This window comes from Cryptomeria japonica, chromosome 1 (assembly GCF_030272615.1).
Source record: "Cryptomeria japonica chromosome 1, Sugi_1.0, whole genome shotgun sequence".
In the NCBI taxonomy this organism is placed as follows: domain Eukaryota; kingdom Viridiplantae; phylum Streptophyta; class Pinopsida; order Cupressales; family Cupressaceae; genus Cryptomeria; species Cryptomeria japonica.
The window spans coordinates 373602155-373623395 of record NC_081405.1 but is presented as its reverse complement, the minus strand read 5'-3'; the positions used below and the strand labels follow the sequence as shown (position 1 = coordinate 373623395).

Below are 21241 nucleotides of genomic sequence, written 5' to 3'. Positions count from 1 at the left end.
TTTTTCGCCCTCGACCCTTTGGAAGGGTCAGGAGCGATTTTTCTTGCTTAGGCTTACTCCTTCATCATTTTGTCTTGAATCCTCCACTCAAGGTTAGGAAATGGTCTTCTTCATTCACTCCACCCAAGCTTGGTTTGTTCTTGCAAGGCAAAATAGGGGATTTTGAGATTTTCGCCCTGGACCCTCTGGAAGGGTCAGGAGCGATTTTCTTCTTCTGACCTAGAATCATCATTTTTTGGAACAAACATCCACTCAAGGGTGGTCTCAAAGGCCTCTTCTACCTTGGTCTAGTCTTGCCTTAGCACAAACTTGAAAGGAACATGTTGGTTTTAGGATTTTTGCCCTGGACCCTTTGGAAGGGTCAGGAGCGATTTTTAGGTTTTAGGGCAATTCCTTCATCCTTTCAACTCCATATCCTTTCCCAGGCATAGAACATCATGCCTTACCCCTCTTTGAGTCCTAAAAACCAAAGTCTTATCTTGAATTGCAAGGAAAATAGGAGGATTTGGAAATTTCGCCCTGGACCCTTTGGAAGGGTCAGGAGCGATTTTTCCTCTAGGCATCAAAACTTGCATTCTTGGCAATCCAATTCCACTTCAAGGCAATTCAAATGCCTTCTCACACCCATGTCTAAGCTTATCTTTGCCCAAACTTTGGAAGAAAGGATAGTTTTGAGGATTTTCGCTCTGGACCCTTTGGAAGGGTCAGGAGCGAAAATCATGTTCTAGGCTTAATTGCTTCCTCTTGACAATCTCAATCATCTTCAAAAGGCAAAACACACTTCCTCACACCCATTCAAGCCATAGAAACTAAAAAGTTGTCTTGACCTTGCAAGAAAATAGGTGTTTTTAGGAATTTCGCTCTGGACCCTCTGGAAGGGTCAAGAGCGAAATTCACCATTTGGCTCAATTCCTTCACTTTTTGATGATTTCTTGCAACCTCAATTCACTCCCAGGGGCAATTCTTTCTATGTTTCACCTTATCCCATACTAGACTTAGCAAAATTTGAAAGCAAAGAGTGATTTTGAGAAAATTCGCTCTGGACCCTTTGGAAGGGTCAAGAGCGAAATTCTCAATTTTGACCAACAATCTTCATTTTTTCACCTTGAAACTTCTTTGCTAAGTGGGATTTCATGTTTCATCATGCTAGGGATAGGATTTCATGTCCAAGAAAGGCTAAAAATGTGTTTATAAGGAATTTCGCTCTGGACCCTCTGGAAGGGTCAGGAGCGAAATTGTCTTTTTTGGCTAGAATCCTTCATTTTCATTACTTCTAAAACATCTTCAAGGATTTCAACATGCTCTCTCTTCCCTTTTTCATGCCTTTGACACCTCAATTTGACCAAGAAAGACAAGAAATGCCTTCTATAGAAATTTTCGCTCTGGACCCTTTGGAAGGGTCAGGAGCGATTTTCTTAATTCAGGCTCAATTCATCATCATTTCAAGTTGATTTCACCTCTCAAGGAAAAAGACACTACTCGTCTCTCATCCAAGCCATAAAAACCAAAACTTGACTTGATTTTGCAAAAAAAAAAGGTGGTTAGAGAAATTTTTGCCCTGGACCCTTTGGAAGGGTCAGGAGCGAAAATTAGTTTTTAGGCAAAATCCTTCATTTTTCCAAGTCAAAACAACCTCAATAGGTAAAAGAAAGATATTTTTGTTTCATTCATGCCAAAATCCTGACCTTTTTCATTGCAAAATGAGAGCATTTGGGAATTTTGCTTTGGACCCTTTGGAAGGGTCAGGAGCGAAATTCTCCATTTGTCCAAAATTCTTCATTTACTCATGCTTTCCAAATCTTCAAATGTGACAGGAACGTTCAATCCTCCCTCCAAGATACCCTGCACATCAAAACTTAGCCAAAGTTAGTGAAAAATAAGCTCTAATAAGATTTTCGCTCTGGACCCTCTGGAAGGGTCAGGAGCGAAATCTCCATTCCAGGCTAAATTGCTCAATTTCCATGTTTCAAACCACCTCATAAGGCAAAGTCAGGTCATTTTCTAAGCTAGGAACAAAATTGCAAGTTTATCCAAGGCAAGAAATAATGTTTAGGATAAAATTCGCTCTCGACCCTTTGGAAGGGTCAGGAGCGAAAATCCTCTTTCAGGCATCATCTTGCTCTTCAAAAATCAATCAAATCCCTCTCCAGGCAAGAACATATCAATTCACCTCCAAACATGCCCTAGGAAATATCACTTATTCAAAAATGAGGAGAAAAAGAGTTTTACAATGATTTTCGCCCTGGACCCTCTGGAAGGGTCAGGAGCGAAATTGAAATTTTCAAACTAGATGTTACCTTGATTCGCTTCATCCTCCATCAAACTTGATCAAACCAACTCCTTTCTTCACTGGCTTTGCTAAACTGACTTAGACGGGGAAACAAACAGGACCTTGACAAGACAACCCTCTTTCAATCTAGACCTGACCTGAGACCTATTCTCCCTGTCTCCTGATCTAACCAACTTGACTCCCCTAAAAGGCATGCTTCATTATGGCAAACTTGAGGTTTCAGGAAGACGACTAACAACTCCCCAAAACAAGGCTAGACTCAGCTTGAAAGAAACCCTAAAACGAGCTTCTAAGGATTATTCCTAATCTAGCCAATCCAGGCAAACCACTCACTCACTCAAAACCCTAAAAAGCAGAGAGAAAACAAGCAAAGAGAAAGCAAAACCTAAAGCACAAAGAGGGGGTCCCCATTCTAATGGGGCGATGTGTGAAATGGTCACAACATTTTGCGACACCACTGAGAATGTTCGCAAACATTTGAGAATCAATCCATCTTAAAGAAAACTCAGAAAATCTCCCTCAATAAAACAAGGAGTTAAACAACACTTACAAGAAGAGATTTTCATATCGAGACAAAGTATTAAGTCCATAGTTATCCATGTGTGTGCAATGAGTTAATTCTCCTCAACAAGACAATCATGATCTCCAGGTTCCCCTGTGACTAGCTACGTAGTTTATCTGAACTTCAAAAGCATCCTGGATAGAGCCTCGCTGCCAGTCAGACGTCCATAGTCCCGACGAGGTTATCGCCGCAAGCTCAAGAACATTGCTCCATTGCCAGCCAGGTGTCCATAGCCCCGATGGAGTTATCCGTATATTCTCGTTAGCCAATTTTGATATTTCATTTTCATCTCATCTTTTCTTTCTTGATTTTTCCTTTCATTTTCTCACTTTTTTTTTTTTTCTTTTTTGATATTGCCTTTTCATTCCGTCAATTCTTTTGGCTCGTAAGTAGTAAAGCTTACTAGGGATTGAGGATTGCGGTGGCGCTGAAGCCAGATTTTAGATTTTTCACCGATCACAGCTTAGCCTGAAAACCATAACAACTCGGAGATTATAAGTGTGAAAAGATATAATAACTGAAGGACAATAATATCTGAGTCCAATAAGCCAATCTTACTTCACTGCAAATACAGTCTGACTCAACATTTTATCAAGAAAAACCTCTTTGTGCTTCTAAAAGACTTGATAATTGTCCAAATGGGACAAACAATCTAGCGGGGGGTCAGAGTGCTTCATTACAAAATCGCCCATTTTCAAATGGATACCCCTCAAAACAAACCAACCAACCTAACCTAAGACACCAACACCACCTAAACTAAGACCCAAAAAACAAAACAAAGGACAAACCCAAAACAAACCAAACCAAACAAAAACAAAACGAAGAAACTAGACTAACTATGTACAAAGGCAGACCTCCTGAACTCTAGGACTGGAAGTAATGCTTGAGATACCTCCCATTGACAAGCAATGGGACGTCTTCTCCAGTTAAGGTCTTCAGTTTGAACGCATTTTCTCCTAGAATCTCTGAAATTTGATAAGGGCCCATCCATAGTCTGTCAAATTTATCATGGTCTCCTTTCTTTTCATGGGCTTTATCCCAATATAAGACAAGATCTGAGATCCGGAACGCCTTGACTCTAGCTTTTCTATCGAACCATCTTTTGACGACTCCTTGATGCTTTGCAAAATTTTCCAATGCTTGATCTCTCTTTTCCTCAAGATTCAATAGTTGCGTTAATTGGGCTTGGACAACGTCGGTGTCCTCCATGTATTCTTGGATAAATCTCAAGGTCGGGATCCTAAGTTGCATAGGGAATACCGGATCTTGACCATAAACTAGGAAATAAGGCGAAATCCCTAATGCGTTCTTGGTCTTGATCCGATCTGCCCAAAGGGCAAATCTCAGTTGGGTATGCCATTCCCTTGGACTTCTCTCCAGCAATTTCTTGATCACACTGAGTAGGTTTTTATTTGTTGACTCAGCTAACTCATTACCCTGAGGGTAATAATTAGACGAAAATTTAAGGGTTATACTGTACTCAAAAGCCCAATTTGAAAATCTTAATGATGTGAACGCTGAGCCATTGTCGCAAACCAATGCATAAGGACACCCAAATCTTGTAATAATGTTTTCCTCAAGGAATTTAATTACGGCCTCAGTAGTGCATACCTTGAGAGCTTGAGCCTCCGACCATCTGGTACAATAATCGGTAGCAGTGATGATATACCTGTGTTGCGCCGAGGATGCGGGGTTGATGACACCAATAAAATCCATTCCCCATTTTGCAAATGGTCTTGCTTCGATCATTGGATTGAGGGGCATGGCAGGATTCTTCTCTCTGAAAGCGGTGACTTGGCAAGTGTGACAAGTCTTGACATGATCAAATGTATCTTTGAATAGTGTGGGCCAGTAATATCCTGCTCTCAAGATTTGATGAGCTGTGGCCAGATTAGCACCATGTCCTATCCCAAACTTGGAGTGAAAATGTTCAATTATTTGTTTGGCCTCTTCTTTGCCAACACACCTTAGATATATTCCCTCGTGATTTCTGCGATATAGGATGGATCCTTGAAGCATATAATGCTAACACTTTATCCTTAATGCTTTTTTCTGTGTGGGTATCATATGAGCAGGGCATTTGTGGTTGAGTAGGTAGGTCACAATTTCCTTGTACCATTCATCTGGGGTGACTAACAGCTACTTCTGGATCGTAAAAAGGAAAACAAAAGAGACCCACTGAATGAGTAGAAGAGGTTGGCTTGCCGCCTACATCTAAAATTTGTAATATTGTCCTCTCGCTGTATAAGCGGTAGAGTTGATTGTTAATTTCATTCCTAGTCCTCTCGCTGCATAAGCAGTAGAGTGGTTGTTGTTTCAGTTGTTTGGTTTATTCCTAGTTGGTTTACCGACAGGAAGTTTTAGAATTTTCCATTACCCACTATATAAGCGGAAGGGGCTGGCTTGCTGCCCAAGTATTGTAATTATTTTCAGTATTTTGCAACTAACGATCCCCTCAACATTGTATGCTGATGCTCTCACCTTCCCAGATTGGGCACTTGGTGATCATAAAGTGGAAGGGTTGCAATTTTCTAAATTATTGTATTTTCATTGCTAACCCTAACGGGTCCTTGTTGTGTTGTAAATTGCTAAATTTCAAAAAAAAAATTGTGCGGATATTACATATGATAATATGTCAAAATGGAAAAAAGAATCAAATAAAATCTATAGCTTCATCTTTCTCCTCTTAGTGTAACTTAATTTTTCAAGCCCTGAGCTAAAAGGCAAGTCAATATCAAAATGATAATAGATCATTTCTGCAAAAATATCTTTGTTTTCCTACATTGCATCCAATTTAGCTACTTATTTTTGATGATTCAATCAACATTGAATATTTAAAAACTCTCTTCTCAAATAGTCTTCTTGCTATATTGATGCTTACATGCATCTTCTATGGTAGTTCTAAGGGCAAACAAGCTATCAAAATTGAAACCATGGATGGATCTACATTATGCTCAATGAAAACTCAAAGAACCAATCCTTACAAACAAGAAAATGCTCATATACATAGATCTCCATCTTTGAAAATCGAGGTTGATAGAGGAAACGTGGCAGAATTATGTTGTAGGGTTTTCTCAGACCATTGTTGTCATCTTAATTAATGTCCAAACACAAGAAATTTTTTATTAAGATCCACAAAGATACTGGAAATCATAAAAAAACTTCATCATTTTGATCACCATCATTCTAAGCAATAATGGCACAAGGGTTTGAGTGTGTAAAGCCAAAATGGGTCTACAAAATCCACCAAGAATTAATAGAGACACAATGTGAATACATTAAATTTCAAAAACCCTAACAATTGCATTAACTAGAAAATTTCATTTTTTCTTTTTCTCCTCTTTGAATCTAGGTGTGCAAAACAAATTACTCATCATGGGCTCAATTCAATCATGTTTGGTGGTTGCAAGTGTCGTCGATACACATTAATAGTGAATTTGGGTTGTTTCTAGTTCCACCAAAATTGTTTGAAACAACATGCAATTCTGCCTTCAATAGGTCAACAAGCGTTTTGGGTAGTAAAATTACTAGTTTGGGAACCAAGGCATCCAAATCTTCATTAATGTCTCTCAAACCAATGTGAAGGGAAGTAAAAAGGTCCAAATTGAAACTAAAAGCAAAGGGATTGATGAAGGTTAGGGGGCTGAGAAGGCATTAAAAGAGAATCCTAGAACCTTGACTACAACAAAGTGCTTAGTGATAACTAGTTAGGAGTCAAGACTCAAGGTGGAACCAAAGAAAGTATGCTGGTTAGGGATGATTTGACTCCCTAGTTCAAAAGAGGCAAGTTTTTGATAACAAATAATGGGACAACAAGAGTAAGATGGAATGGGTACTTGGGGAAGGGGAAGCCTGACGACCCTATGAAATGGAAAGAATTAGGCATTTTAGTTGAAACCTTTGGGGATTAGAGATTTGGGATGCCAATGAAAAGTAATCAGCTAGGCTCAAGTCCGATATTTTAGTGATAAAAGTTTCTAAGGCATCAGGTCAATGTGTTGGAATTCAAGTGGATGGTCTGAAGGTAATGGAAACATTGATAGTTCAAAACTCGAACCAAACACAAAGAACACCATGAAAAATCTTAGCCTTAGTATTTTCACAAACTTGTGCAAATTTTCGACACCAAAAAGGATATGCAGAAGACAATACTTAGGCGAAACATAGGAATGAAAAACCTACAAATATTTCTCAGATCTATTATAAATAGGGAAAAAAATAAACCTAAGTGGACAAACAAACGAGGACTCAATGAAACTTTTGACACCTCAAGATTGAGTCCCAATAGGTTGCATTATATAAGATGTTGTGTTTGGACTGCTAGTGCAACATTTCAATTAATAGTGTATCATTTGGATTCCTATTGTGAGCTCCTCCACTTCATTATATTGAATTGATGTAATGATCACTTCAAGGACCTAATGTTCGTCATGCTAACATGCAATGGGAATTGTATTATTTCTTGGCAATTTGTTTTGTTTCATTTAGACTTATTTTTGAACTCTTTCTCCACTTGAGCGATGTTTTTTTACTATTGCTACTCAGTCAAAATTTACCATTTTACAGGTTTTATTAGAATAAAATAGTATTATAGCATATTTCATATCACACCTTTTACCAAGAATACTTTGTACAGGGAAGAAGTTCTGGAATATATTCCATCTGCAGCCTATGCGTGACCAGAAGGTAATCTTAACATGTATTGTTTGACAAGTTTCCTCTTGTTATTTTGAAGATATAAGAAAACTGCATATAACCCATGTTTTGGTTCACACTGCAGGGAGAAGTGCAATATTTTATTGGTGTTCAATTAGATGGAAGCCAACATGTGAAACCCCTTACAGATAAGATTCCAGAGAAAACAGAGCAAGAAGGTGCACTACTGGTATGCTATCTGGCTTTATGTTAGTCTGAAACTCACAAAGTTTGGAGCCTATACCTTCTACTATTTTAGTTTTAAGGGTGGCATTTTATAAAGTTCATATGTTGCACGTTCTTTTGCCTATATGTATTACTATTAATATTGCTATATTCTTCATTATGTCTACATGTTGCTTGTGTTTGATTTCATTGTGTTGAAAATGTGAGAATTAGATTGGTAATTGTAGTCGTCAATTCTGTCTTGGGACCTTTCACTCTTTAGTTATAACTAGAAACTATATGAATCATAGTCATGAGACTTGGAGTTGGCATACCCATTTTGGGCTCGAACATTGGAGTTTTCTTAAGCAAGACCCTGATATTTAAAAATCATTAATGTTGGCATATTTAACAAAAACAAATGACAATTTTATACCATACCAAGCAAAATAACATCAATGCCAAAAAAAAAACTATGTATATTTTTGCTAGCATAAATACTACAAAGTCTCTCAAAATGATAGAGCAAAAATTTATATAATTGAGTCATGTTGTCATAGTTTGGCTAGTGTTTTCTACTCAGAAATGATGACTTAGAGAAGCCATTAACAGACTAGAAATGAAAAATAAGGTTTTTTTTTGTCTTTTTAAAGTAGTTTAATGTATTTTTAAAAATATTATTAAAAAAATTAATAATAATTTTTTTAATTTGAATGCCCTTGAATTGTGAACCTACAGTGAATCTTCCAAAAATTCCTGGTTTATGTCAGACTCAGTAAGTCAGATGATTAGAGGCAGAAAAATATATTGCTTCTGACCGAGTGTGGTAAAAATCACGAAGTCTCAAAATGATGATTTGGATATAGGCTCTCAAAAGTTGTAAAATTATATTGCATTTAATCTTTTACTGCTACATAGCTTGCAGTTCTATTTTGTATTAATATTTGAAGATTACTAATTATAAAAACTATGCAAAGAATGGAATCAGTACATAACATTTCAAGAAATGGTGTATGGTTGGAAATAAGTATTGTAGGCTTGCATCTAATAAAACTGGAATGCATTTTCCGAGGACAAACTCAATCTCAGAAAATATGAACAAAGTTGAAGAAGCTTCTGTGCATAATTTAGCACATCGTTTGTTTCTTCTTGACAGATTCTCTAGAATTCCATTCTCATCCTATGGTTGGAGCAATTTCTCTAAGTATTTAAAGATTTATAATATTCAATCCTAACACAGACCTTCTATACAGATACCAGTGCTTCTAAGCCTTATTTTATAATCACTAATTTTATTAAAATTCTTGTATGTTCTATTGGGTGACCATTTCGTCTTTCAGGTTAAGAAGACTGCTACAAATGTTGATCAGGCTGTTAGGGAGCTTCCTGATGCCAACATGGTAATGAACTTAACTTTGATTTGTGAAAGTTCAATCCAAGCAATTCCTTATAATATTTTGGTTCATGGATCTATACCTTTTATATGACAATTTTGTCCAACGGTACTAGAGAAGTAAACTTGTGAATTTGCAATTTTGTTTCTTTGCGAAAGAGTTTAAATATTAACATATAGATTAATAAAAACATTTCCTTCGGGTTCTGTCTCATTGATTCTATTCATTCTTGTTGAATGAAAATGTGTAGAAACCAGAGGACCTATGGATAAATCATTCCAAAGAAGTGTTTCCTAAGCCTCACATGAAAAGTAATTCTTCTTGGAAAGCAATCCAAAAGGTATTTATTTGCATCTGAATTTTATTTAGTTTATATTATCATTATGATCTGAAAACTAAAATGTAGATATTGAACAGTTGATTTGAAGAAAACTAAAAGAAACCAAAAAGGAAAAGAATATAGAAGGTGGCAACTAAAATTTTTTGTAACTTAAGTATTAGAGTCGTTTTGTTGTCCTTCATGTGATAGATGTATGTATAAAGTACACTTAAATAGTGTTTTTTAAAAGCAAAAAGTTTCATTTTATAAGTCTAACAGCATAAACTATTGAGAAATAAAACAAAATCTACCGTTCCAAGTTACACAATATATGGATGACCTCAGCTTTGGAACTTATAAGAATAACAGTAAATACTTCTAATGGCTCTCCACATTAACAACCAAATTGTCACACAGCAAGAAATTTAAAGATTGGGAAAGGTGACCGTTTAGGCTGCCCAATTTTCCTTCTCCAAGGGGATTCAAGAAAACATTATTGAATCTCTCTGTCATATGATGCTTGACTTAGTACTTTGTTCTTCTGTAATGAAGTACTCCTTATTTTTTTTAACTTGTTTGCTAAGCAGATGACGAATAACATTGGTCAATGTAAAGGTTTGCTGGCTATTTAGAAACTATGTTTGGAATCATTTAAAGTTTCCTCCATTTATTGAATTCGAGTCTAGGAAAATGTCATTTACATTTCAATACATAACATGATTGACAAAATAATACCCAGACATTACGACATTGAAATTAATTCAAATATAATGTATTTCAGAATTATCAAACCTGATACAATTTCCTCTTCTCCGGAGCATACACAATATGCAACATTGTTTGATCATTGTTGGTTGAAAATTTTGTACACTTGGGGAAATATACAAAATTGTGGTTTCAACTACAGCACACGAGTAAAAACTCTCCTAATTAAGGGAAGGCTCCCCCTATCTAACTACAACTTGGAAAATAAAATTGGATGGGACAGCAATCTTTCTTCTTTTTTTCAAGAAAGACAATATCCTTTTTCTCTTCACAGAAAAGGGATAGCGATTGAATAACAGCAGTAACCACTTTCAAGTAAAATGAGAGAAAGGAAGTGAAGTTTCCTGAAAGCTCAAAGACTCCCGTCACTTCCTTCGGGACGGGACAGCAATATCAAGCTCAAAGACTTGACTATTGGAAGTCCTATCTACCCTTTGCTATACTAAATTTTACAACGAATAAAAGATAACAGCTCAAAGACTGAAATAATCTATTCTTTTAACACAAAGACAAGAATTAATGCAAGCTCAAAGACTTGCTGCTATTTCTTATCAAACAGTAATTTTCCTCAAGAATAGACGCAAGCTCAAAGACTTGCTGCTCCTTCTAGAGATTTTCCTATTTTAATTAATCTTCTCTACTTGCAGCTCAAAGACTTCAAATCAGATTGGACTAAGCTCCTTTAGAAACACTTGGCATAGAAAAAATAAAAGATTCAAACTCAAACATGTAGCTCAAAGACTCAAAACTTGAGTAGTCCTTCTTTATTATTTCTTCAAAAACTTTCAATCCACATACATAAGCTCAAAGACTTCTTGCTGTAAATTTGGCAGAGTTTTTGCTTGCTTTCCCAAAAGATATATTTACAATGGACTTCTCAAGTATTTATAGAAGAGGAGCCTTGAGAAAAAGGTGGGAGGATCATAACTAACTTGAGAGATTCTCTCAACCACCAAGACTCCTTCAATAAATAACTGAGACTTCATTAATTAACTAAGAGTCACTCTAACTAACTAAGACTTATTCCAACTACAGTCCTAATCGGACATAACTTGTAGTTGCCTTACATGTAATTACAAAAGTACAAGTAATGTGTAACTTGTATTTTACAAAAATTACTTTTACATGTACCTTGTCAAAACGAAATTACAACTAAAGATTACGAAAGAGAGAAAATTCAACTAAGTGTTGAAAAACACTTAGGTTGCCTTTTGTGAAGACATGAATCCTTGAAATTTCCGGATGCTCGCTTGTAGTTCCTCGGGATTCGGTTCATGAGTGTTCTTAGCAACTACCATAGTCTTCACAATAGTGTCGTGACAGCGGAGGAGCGCGGAATTGTCTCTATCCAGGATGGACTGGATCTCATGCAAAAAGGCTTGATGTTTCATCAATGCTTGAATTGAAACTGCCGAGAATTGTTCACTCCTCCATTCACCATGAATCCTCATCTGTAAGTCCGCAAGAACTTCTTCTTCTGGAATTAGCTCTCCATCCTGACTTACTATATTGCAAGAGGCCCTTTCACAATGTGAGACAATACCTTGATAAACTTCATTCCGGAATCTCCTTGCATCACTGATCTCTTCGATGAGGGACTTAAGAACAAGGGTTTTGTTTTCCATGAGTTCCTCATATTCCAAGTACATGACCCTGGAAGAGATAATGGTGTGCTCCTGCAAAATACTCAGCTGTTGTTGGGGCATGGTACGCCAGATTGCCAGACTTTTCTCAACACTTTCCAGATTCTTTTTGAAAGTGTTAGAAGTCTGATCCAATTTCTCCTCAATGGTTTCCAGCTTAGACATTATTTGAAAAATGTCTTTTATCACTTGCACGCATTGATCATGAAGGTGATCAATCCAGGAATCCAGTGCTTGTACTTTTTGAGCAGCCCTTTCTACTCCACGAATCGATTCTTGGGAACCGGAAGAACCTATGGAGTTACTCCCTTCAGCAGCAGGTTTTGTGATTTTATTGATGGCTGCCATGAGCTGTCGGTTTTCTTCTTCTAGCTTGTCTTTCTTTGCAAGAAGATCGTCACACCTTTGCACTAGTGAAGCAACAGAAAACTGAGCATCATGTTTAATGACTTCATGTGTTTGCTTGCCCAATTCTACCCTTGTAACCTTATAATCAGCAGCTGACATTTCATCAAGTGGTTTATCTGCAATAGGTTCCACAATTTCAGCTACTTTCATCTTGTTGCTATCAACAGTTACCCTGGAAATAGTCTTCGCCTTCTTAGCAACTTTGGATCTGGACTGTTTGAGTTGCTGGTAGTCGAAGGCATCAGGTGAGATCTCTTTCTTCTTTCTTTTCGGGGTGAAAGAACTAAGCCATGGAGGCAAAGTCATCAACTCACTTCCTGTAACAGCTGTAGGCAAAGGAGAAGCAGTTTCTGTTTGAATCACTGTGGTCACCCTGGGAGGAATATCTGTTTGAATAGCGACTATGTTTTGCTCAGTTACCAACGGACATGAAGATTGCCTCATGAATTCTTCAAAACCAGAAGTGGAAGTATCAATTTCTGATAACTGAATGCAAGTGGGATTATCTTCAGGAACTTCCAACACACTTTCTCGTTGTTGCTCAGGAGAAGGCCCGTATGCTGAAATGGGAACTGCGTTCTGAGGAGACTCATCAATGAGCAAATCAGGGGGAGAAAGAGGCGTCTCAATAGAAACTGGAGGAATGACCTCATGAGGCGTGTCTGAAACTGGAGACTTAGGCGCATCATCAGATTGCTGCCCCTCTTCTGGATTATCCAGATCGATCACCCGAACATGGAACCGTGATTTCTCCTTCCCACGAGTAGTTGTCTCCTCAGGAGGAAGCACTACTGCACGACTAACTCGTAACTTGATCCTTGTGCTTGAAGATGAAGCACCCTCCTTATTATCAATCTGAATCTCAGACTTTCGTCCAAGAGGCCCTGTAGAATCATCTTCTTTACCAACCTTGATTTTGATAAGTCTAACAGCATTGCTTTTCAACCATGCGTTAGTGTTGGCCAAGATAGGCTGAAATCTGTCAAGAATGGAGACGCACTCTTTATGTGACCATTGGATCAAAGGAAGTGGAGCTTCCTCAACCCTCCGTGAAGTGTATTCAGGATCAAGTATACGCCCATCATCAATCATCCCTTGTGGGATATCTGCCAAGTTCAAGTCAACAATTTGCTCAACAGTGAGCCTGCAGTAATCCATCTTCAGGACTTCAGCTTCTGTGCGGAGATCTGCCCAGATGTCTTCAATGCGATGAACATGTACAAAGGATTTTTTGATCTTTTCCTTCATACCTCTATAATCAAAATCAGCTCTAGGTTTGAACCTCTTAAGCTTGATTTCCTGCAATTCAACCTCCATGGCCTTAGCCTTCACAGATGTGACAAGGGAGTATCGACCAATTTTCAACGGATTTGTGCTGGAGATCCCCATTCCAACCTTGTGTCTAGCAGACTGAAGAGTATGAACAGCCATAATCTGTCTACCCAACTCCATAAGAATTATCCTATCGGTCGGGTATCTTGGTAGCATGTATGGTTGTCCATCATAGCACCCAATCCTCATGTAGGTGAAGGTGGGAAATTGCAGGAATAAGCACCCATACTCAGATACCTTGACCCATGCCTCATCTGATACTCGCTTATTTCTGAGATCCATGTCAAACTGACACATAAAATATCCAAAGAATGCGTCTTGGACTCTACTAAAATGTAGTCTGCTAGGTTTCAAAGGCAGCTGGTCATAATATTCCCAAACTGGTATGAGAGAGCGATCACCCTTGGTAGAAAGACCTGGAAAGTGTCTAAGTGATGCTGCTAAATATACCAAATAAGAATTCATAAAGAAGGTCATAGTGGTAGGAACCGCTGCAAGTTGTTCGCACAAAGCATCGCTGATGATTTCACCCCATGAAATGTGATGCGACTGCCGTATGAACATGATGAATTGATACATCCATGGCTCAAAGACATTAGAGTGCTCAAGGCCTAACATTCTGCTAAGAAGAGTGATGGTGTCTCCTATCTCCCACTTGAAATCACAACGGTACAACTTTGCCCATCTTGAGAAGGAAGGACGTGGCTCATGAATCCACCTATTGATGTGGCGCTTGCAATCTTTTTCTCTTTTCACATAATACTCTGCTGCACTTTCTTTGGTGATTTCCATGTAAACAGGTGCAGGAGGTATTTTGAAGACCTTCTCGATTGTATCCGCATCAAGACAAATTATGGCTTCACCATCATCATTTTTTATGACTCTTGACTCTTTGTCAAAATGATGGGCGCATGCAAGAACAAATTCAGGTTCTAGGGCAGCCACTGGGAAAGAAGACGCATGATGGATATGGCTGTCCAACAGCCGCTGCAAGTTGTTATCCTGTGGATCTTCTACCCTGTGAATGAATTCTGCCATATCAACATGCCCTATTTCTGTGTCCCTGATGCGATCCAATGGCGAGGAGACCTGGGAAGGTGTAACCTCATTCTGGTATTTATCATATTTGTATTTCATTTTCTTTGGAGTTGGCGATGCCGGCAAATCTGACATTGATTGCGAACCTGGAATGCTGTGATGAAGACTTAAAAGGGTTAAGGCCACATCATAATCAGCTGCAAATATCATTCTTTCTTTTTTCAAATGGGTAAAACTTCGATCTCTGAATTTCACGGTTTTGTGAGAAGAAGAGAGAAGACATGTAGAAATGGGAAAATCTTGACTTTGACCAATTTCGGATCTTGGGGGAATTTTCGCAAGTATACAAGTTGGAAAGTACATACATGCAATCGGGATTTTAAAACCCGAATACAAGTATACTTGTAAATTCGAAAATGGAGAAACGGATGAAAAATGGGATTTTGACTTGCGGGAAATGATGGAAATGGAAAGTGCGGATATGGGGAACGTGAATGGATAGAAATGGGAATATCCGGGATAGTCATTTTCATGAAAATGGGAAGATCTTTTCAACATGTAATCCGGTTTTCAAAACACGAATTTGCAAGAGAGAGGTATTTCACATTTTTCAAGCTTGGAAATTTAACCAAAAATGATTAAATTTCTCAACCGTAAGGGAAGAACAACAATTTCCAGCGAACTTGTAATCGAGATTAAAAATCCCGAATACTAGCTAAGATGGAATTTTGAGAAGAATAATGCAATTTAACAATTGCATTTCAAAGGGAAGATTTGTTTCATGAAAACCAATTTTAAGGGAAGAACAACACATGTGAAGAATGCAATTAATAACAAAAAATGAAGAAAACATGAAAATAAAAAGAAGAGAAGAAAGGAAGAACATACCTTGATTGGAAAATCAAAATGCTTCTCCAACAATGCAATACTTCTTGAGATGAAGAAGCAAAACTGAACTTTTAAACCCTTATCACGTTTTTGTGAAAATGCCCCCAAAAATGGTAGCAATCTTAAACTTGCAAGAGTAAAATGCCAATGAAAGTGTTCATTTCAAGTTTGTTGCAGCAAAACGATCAAGGTATTTGCTAAAGCAATAATACCAAAGGTGTTTGAAGAGGTATCAATGCCAAAAAACGCAGCCAAGAGAGTCACGTTTTTGTAAAAAAAACGTGGCATTCATTACACATTCAATGCACCATTAAATGGTGCGAACCTGCTCTTACCCTCCACGCCTTAGGAAGAAAGGCCAAAACGATTTAGGAGTGTGGGCAACATTGAAGATTTAACCGCTCAAATCGTGGCATTCATGAGGCACGTTAAAAAAAACGCAGTTGCTGTTTCTTAGGGTAAAAACCAGCGGATTTGTCTTTGAAATGGCATCATAGATGTCAAAAAATGCAAGAAGATAGGATGCCAACTCAAAACGCCCCCATCATCCAACGATTCATCCACGAATTTCGCCTTGAAAAAGTCCAAAATCGCTTCATTCTTGCATTTCGGGTTTTGAAAAATGAATGACAAGTTCGATTTTCTTCAAAAGGAAGCAAATCGGGTTTTAAACATAAAATGACAAGTTCGATTTTCTCCTTTTTCCTTTTCATGCTCAAAATCGGGTTTTAAATATAAAACAACAAGTTTAAAATTTCACTTTTTCACTCATTAAGCCAAAATCGGGTTTTTTTGGACAAATGACAAGTTTAAAAATTGTCAAAAATGAACTTTATGTTAAAATCGGGTTTTAAAAGACAAACTGCAAGTTTAAAAATACTTGTAAGGGGGAAATAAAATCCCTACAACAAGTATTAAACACTTGCACACATGTAATGGGGATTTAAAATCCCTATTACATGTAAAACCCATTAAAGTAGGGGTTTTTTGGACAAACTGCAAGTTTACTTGCAGTTGAGCTAAAAAACCCCTATTTTAACTAAAAATGACCAAAAAACAACAAAAAGATAAAAACATTAAATGGGAAACTTAAAATAAATTACAAGTGACATATTTGAAATAAAAAATGCACATGTAAGTGATCAAAAATTCCCCTACAAAGACCACAACAATGAATATCATCAAAACTTGCATTTTGAAGAAAATTCTCCACCTGCAGTCTGGGTTTTAAAACCCGAAATTGAAGGAAAGGCATGGCAAACGAACCCAGAATTGGACGAAATTTGAAACGTAGTTCGAGAATGGACTGAGGATTAAGCTAGTCCAAGGATTAGTCAAAATTTCGCCTCGGGAAGCGTGTCATAGAGTAATAATTTTCATTTTTCATAAAAATTCCATCGTAGTGGTCCTTCATTTTTGGGAACAAAAATGAGGACAACAATCATCTATAGCCAAAGCATGAGTCTATGAGCAGTGATCATGCTTCAGATTGGTTCCAGCACGAGGAAAGCCTTCAGATAAGAACTCAGATCTATCACAAAGTCCCAAACTGCAGTCCCCTGTCACCATGCTTAAAACAAAATCCAACTTTCCTTTATTAAATATTTAAATGCTAAAGTGACTTAACATTATAAATTAGCATCAAATTAAAATCACTCGATTTAAAATTGCAGAAATATCAAAATTGTAGGCGCCAAGGTGTCACTAGAGATGAGGAGACATGATCGAGCCTGAAATGGTGACTTACTATAAATAGACATGAGCTCCAAGAAATGTGGAGCTCAAATCGAGTGATCGAAAACACTTCTGAAAGCATCATCACGATACACACTAAAGCCCAAGTTCAAAACCAACAATAAAATTGCTGAAGGAACATAACTGCAATGGCTCCCAGAACCAAGGCTCCCTTAACCAAACACATTAGCCTATGAGAACTGGAAGGATAGGCTACCGGTCACCAACTGTCTAGACCCAGAGAGAGGTGCAATGTGCTACCTTGTTTGCAACCAAAGTTTTTGCAAATTCTCAATCTTTCAATGTATAGGTATTTCATCAAACACAGCATACCATACTGAATTTCTGAGTTTTATGTCACAGTACAGCTTGTCTAGAAGTTTTGATCATAAACCCAACATGGATTTATTGCAATATAAAAAGACATTTCAACAAAAAGTTTATTTACATTCTGTTCATGGAGTTTTCTGATTTGCAAGTGATGCTAAGAATTGCAGAATTAAACATGCAACTTAGAATAAGGTTACCAAAGGCAATATAATGACAGAAATACAAAGTTCAAATCTGATTTATAAATATCAATTGATAGTGCCATTAAATGAAGCTCAAAGTTACATATGTATTTCTGAATCAGTATTTACTGTGAACAGATGATATATTGAGTGCACCTTAATTGATGCTTTCATCTATGGATGCTAGGACCAGCATCAGCAATGAAGTAGAAACTCACAACTTGGAAATGGGAATCACTCCATGGAAGGAAGCACCTGCCCAAAAATACAAGCTCACGCCAAAGTGAAGAGGCCTGCATTGGAATCATGGAAGGTTGTGAATGAAACACATGCCATGGAAAGGTGCTCACGCAATGAGGAAGAAACTCACACTGTGGAAAGGAAACCCACGCCAAGATTGATAAAATTTCACATTTTATCCGATAAGCAAGACCACACAAAGATAATTTGGAAAAGTGTAGTGCCAATGCTACCCATGCTTCCATGCTTCATATTTCACTAATATTTTATCCACTTAAATCACCAAGACAATGGAATGAGAAAATAAAAAAGTCCCGTGCCAAGAGCATATAATATTATATTTGCTTCATCTCCAAATGGTATGCTTAACTGATAAAACCAAATATGGCGCCCCTATGCACCTTACACAAATATCTGCAACATATCCAATCTCCTACAAATTTGTTAAGTTTATTTTATTGTTTGATTCCCAATCAATTTTATTTTATTAGATATTATCCCCAATTCCCTGTCATGCTCTTGACATGGGCTCATAACAATTACAAATGGAAAATTGAGGTTCACTGTACTCCTTACTCTAGAGCTCATCCTAACACAAATAAGTTCAAAATGATCAAAAGTCCATGACATTGAAAATGTTGTAAAAAACCATAACTCTCAAATCCAAAAGATAGAAAATCATATTTCCACAAGGAAACTTCTCGTCCCACAAGATAAAATGCTTTTATATATTCTGAAATTCAATTTTTTACATTTTGCAAATTCAAGAACCATGCTAAAAATTTAATTTATCATTCATATTATTGAGTTTCTTCAATTTTCAAAATGTAAAATTTTCAAAAACAATGAATACCCATTTGAGCATATTAAGAAATTCAAACACATGGGGGGAGGAGAGAGAAAATTGATGAGATTTTTTCAAACCATTTCCTTTTCCCTTTTTTACTCTAAAAATTCCTAAACCCCTAGGTGAATTTTCACCCCTTTTCACATTCAAAACAAGTTTATTTCTAAATGGATGTTTCCAATGGAAGTTTCAATTTAGAATTTCATGCAAATGTCTAAAGACTAATACCTTTCTAATGACTTATTAAGCAATGTCATTTCGATTGGCAATTGCATTTTCTTTGAAAAAAAACATTTTATCCTTATTGCATTTCTATTTTAACATTAGAGATATTCAAATGTATAAGACCTTTTCACTGAGGGAAATAATAAACTGTTTCAACTCAAGTATAATAGCTTTCCACAAACACCCTATAACATTTTAAAAACCAACTAAATGCAAGTGCAACAAGAGAAAAATAAATGTACACAAAGCAACCACACAGTTCAAGGGTTTACTCATGAGATAGGATTCAAGATTTACATGTATTTGGATCATGGTTTCATAGGGTTACATGGACTCATTGTACAAGCTGATTCGAATGAGAGGAGTTCAAACATAACATGCTTACCCAAATGGCCATCTCTAATTAACCATTGTTGGGTAAATCTATGCTTGCACACTCAATTAAAACATCAAGTGTATCTGTAGAACACAAGGATAGTCGAAGTACAACATAAGACATATATTGTGATATAGTATGATAAAACAATAGCAATTAATTACATCAAACTAAAAATCATCTAAGACTAACATTATCTAGATATCATAGATGCATAAATCAATAACCATAATGATCACTAATCAATATATGCATATATTGTGAAAATAGTGAAACTAAAATGCAACTTGTGGATGTGTTTGAAATCGCATTAGTACGGTTCCATCCAACCAACGCAGAATAGAATACTAAGAATCCTATCCTCTCTTGAAATAAGGAAATCCCTAGTGCTGTTTTTAATTGATCAATGGGGATTACCTCAATGTTTCGGTTGTCAGGTCTTGACTGCAGGATAGCTTAGTGGTTTGATGTGTTTTGCTGGAAACACAAAAGGGAATTAAGGTTAGACGGACGGCTTCGAGTGAGTTCCCTAAAGTTTAACAGTCCTATATCAATTGATTTCACTTGGGATGATACTATCTCATCTTGACTATATGGTTTCCTCTTGATAAAAAAAAGGGGGAAAAGGAAAGGGGGAAAGAGATAGAGAAAATTTGATTAATTTATCTAAGATAACATGTTCAGGAAAGCAGACAGAAATCTCCAAAAAACCAGATTTAACATTATTAGCTAATAAAGCACAATGCTGTAAAATCTAGTGCAATCTTCAAAGGGAACTAAATTTTCATGCTACTAAACATAAATGTAGAATTTGACATTCATTCACTTGATGTTTAACAATCGAACTGAGCACAGAAATGGGTTCAGACTAACCATGCAGGGGGAGTGACAATCAGCCAATCCTTAATGGTATGAACACCAAGGCTTCTATCAAATATTATCCTAAAATACTATCTGAAAACAAAAGACATAACAAGAATATTAAATGGTGAAGAAGGAGACCATGCACTTACAAAGAAATGAGACAACTTAATTTCCATTAATTCTGCATAAATTTCGCTAGAGCTTCAGCAACAATCTTAGACTTCTTACAAAATAAGGGAAAACCAACCCCTTTAAATAGAGTTTCAGAATTTAGATGAATGACCAAGATTTAAACAAAACAAGTGGTCCAGATTCATCCATACAACATAGTACCCATGCCCATAAATAGGAGGTAAAATATCAACAACTACCCAAGGAGGAATACTAACTACCTAAAAAAGCAATTAATAACTACCCAAAAGCAGCTCAAAAAGTGCACATGCACGGAGCTCAAAGTTTACAGCTATCTTGGTAGTTAGACATGAACTTTATGGCCAAAAAGTGTCCTTTTAGATTTTAAAAGAATTATGCACTTTATGAAGGCACTTTTTCTTTTTCTGCTGCAGACCCCTTTTTAGAAATTCATCCTCGGCATGCAAATACTCTTTCCAGAGGTCCCAACCTGCCGCACGTTCTGCCCAAACATACTCTTGAAATTTGATGCATAGCTGAAACAACACCATGAACTGAGGCATAGGAGGATGACGTATCTTATATTGCATGCCCTCCAAATGACGATCTACATGCTTTAATCCATCCTTCCAGTCGGACTGATGAGCCTCAAAACATAAAATATCTGAATGCAATCTACTGGCAAAATCCAAGTCCTCTGTGGAGTAGGCCATCTTATCCATTCTCAATCTATCATCCCAGTCCGGCTGCACTATGTCATTGGACAAACTATTTTTCCAACCCAAAACTATAGATCAGAGGATCCTCCCACC

At 37.0% G+C, this 21241-nt stretch overlaps 1 protein-coding gene across 1 annotated transcript in view; it reads left to right on the top strand.

The window, feature by feature from the left end:
* The window catches only part of LOC131069093 (phototropin-1), a 200255-nt gene that overhangs the window by 138706 nt on the left and 40308 nt on the right, over positions 1–21241 (top strand). Inside the window, exons 9-12 of the mRNA XM_059210054.1 lie at positions 7489–7538; positions 7633–7737; positions 9053–9112; positions 9357–9446. Coding sequence (XP_059066037.1) covers positions 7489–7538; positions 7633–7737; positions 9053–9112; positions 9357–9446 — 305 coding nt within the window. The remainder of the gene's footprint in view (positions 1–7488; positions 7539–7632; positions 7738–9052; positions 9113–9356; positions 9447–21241) is intronic.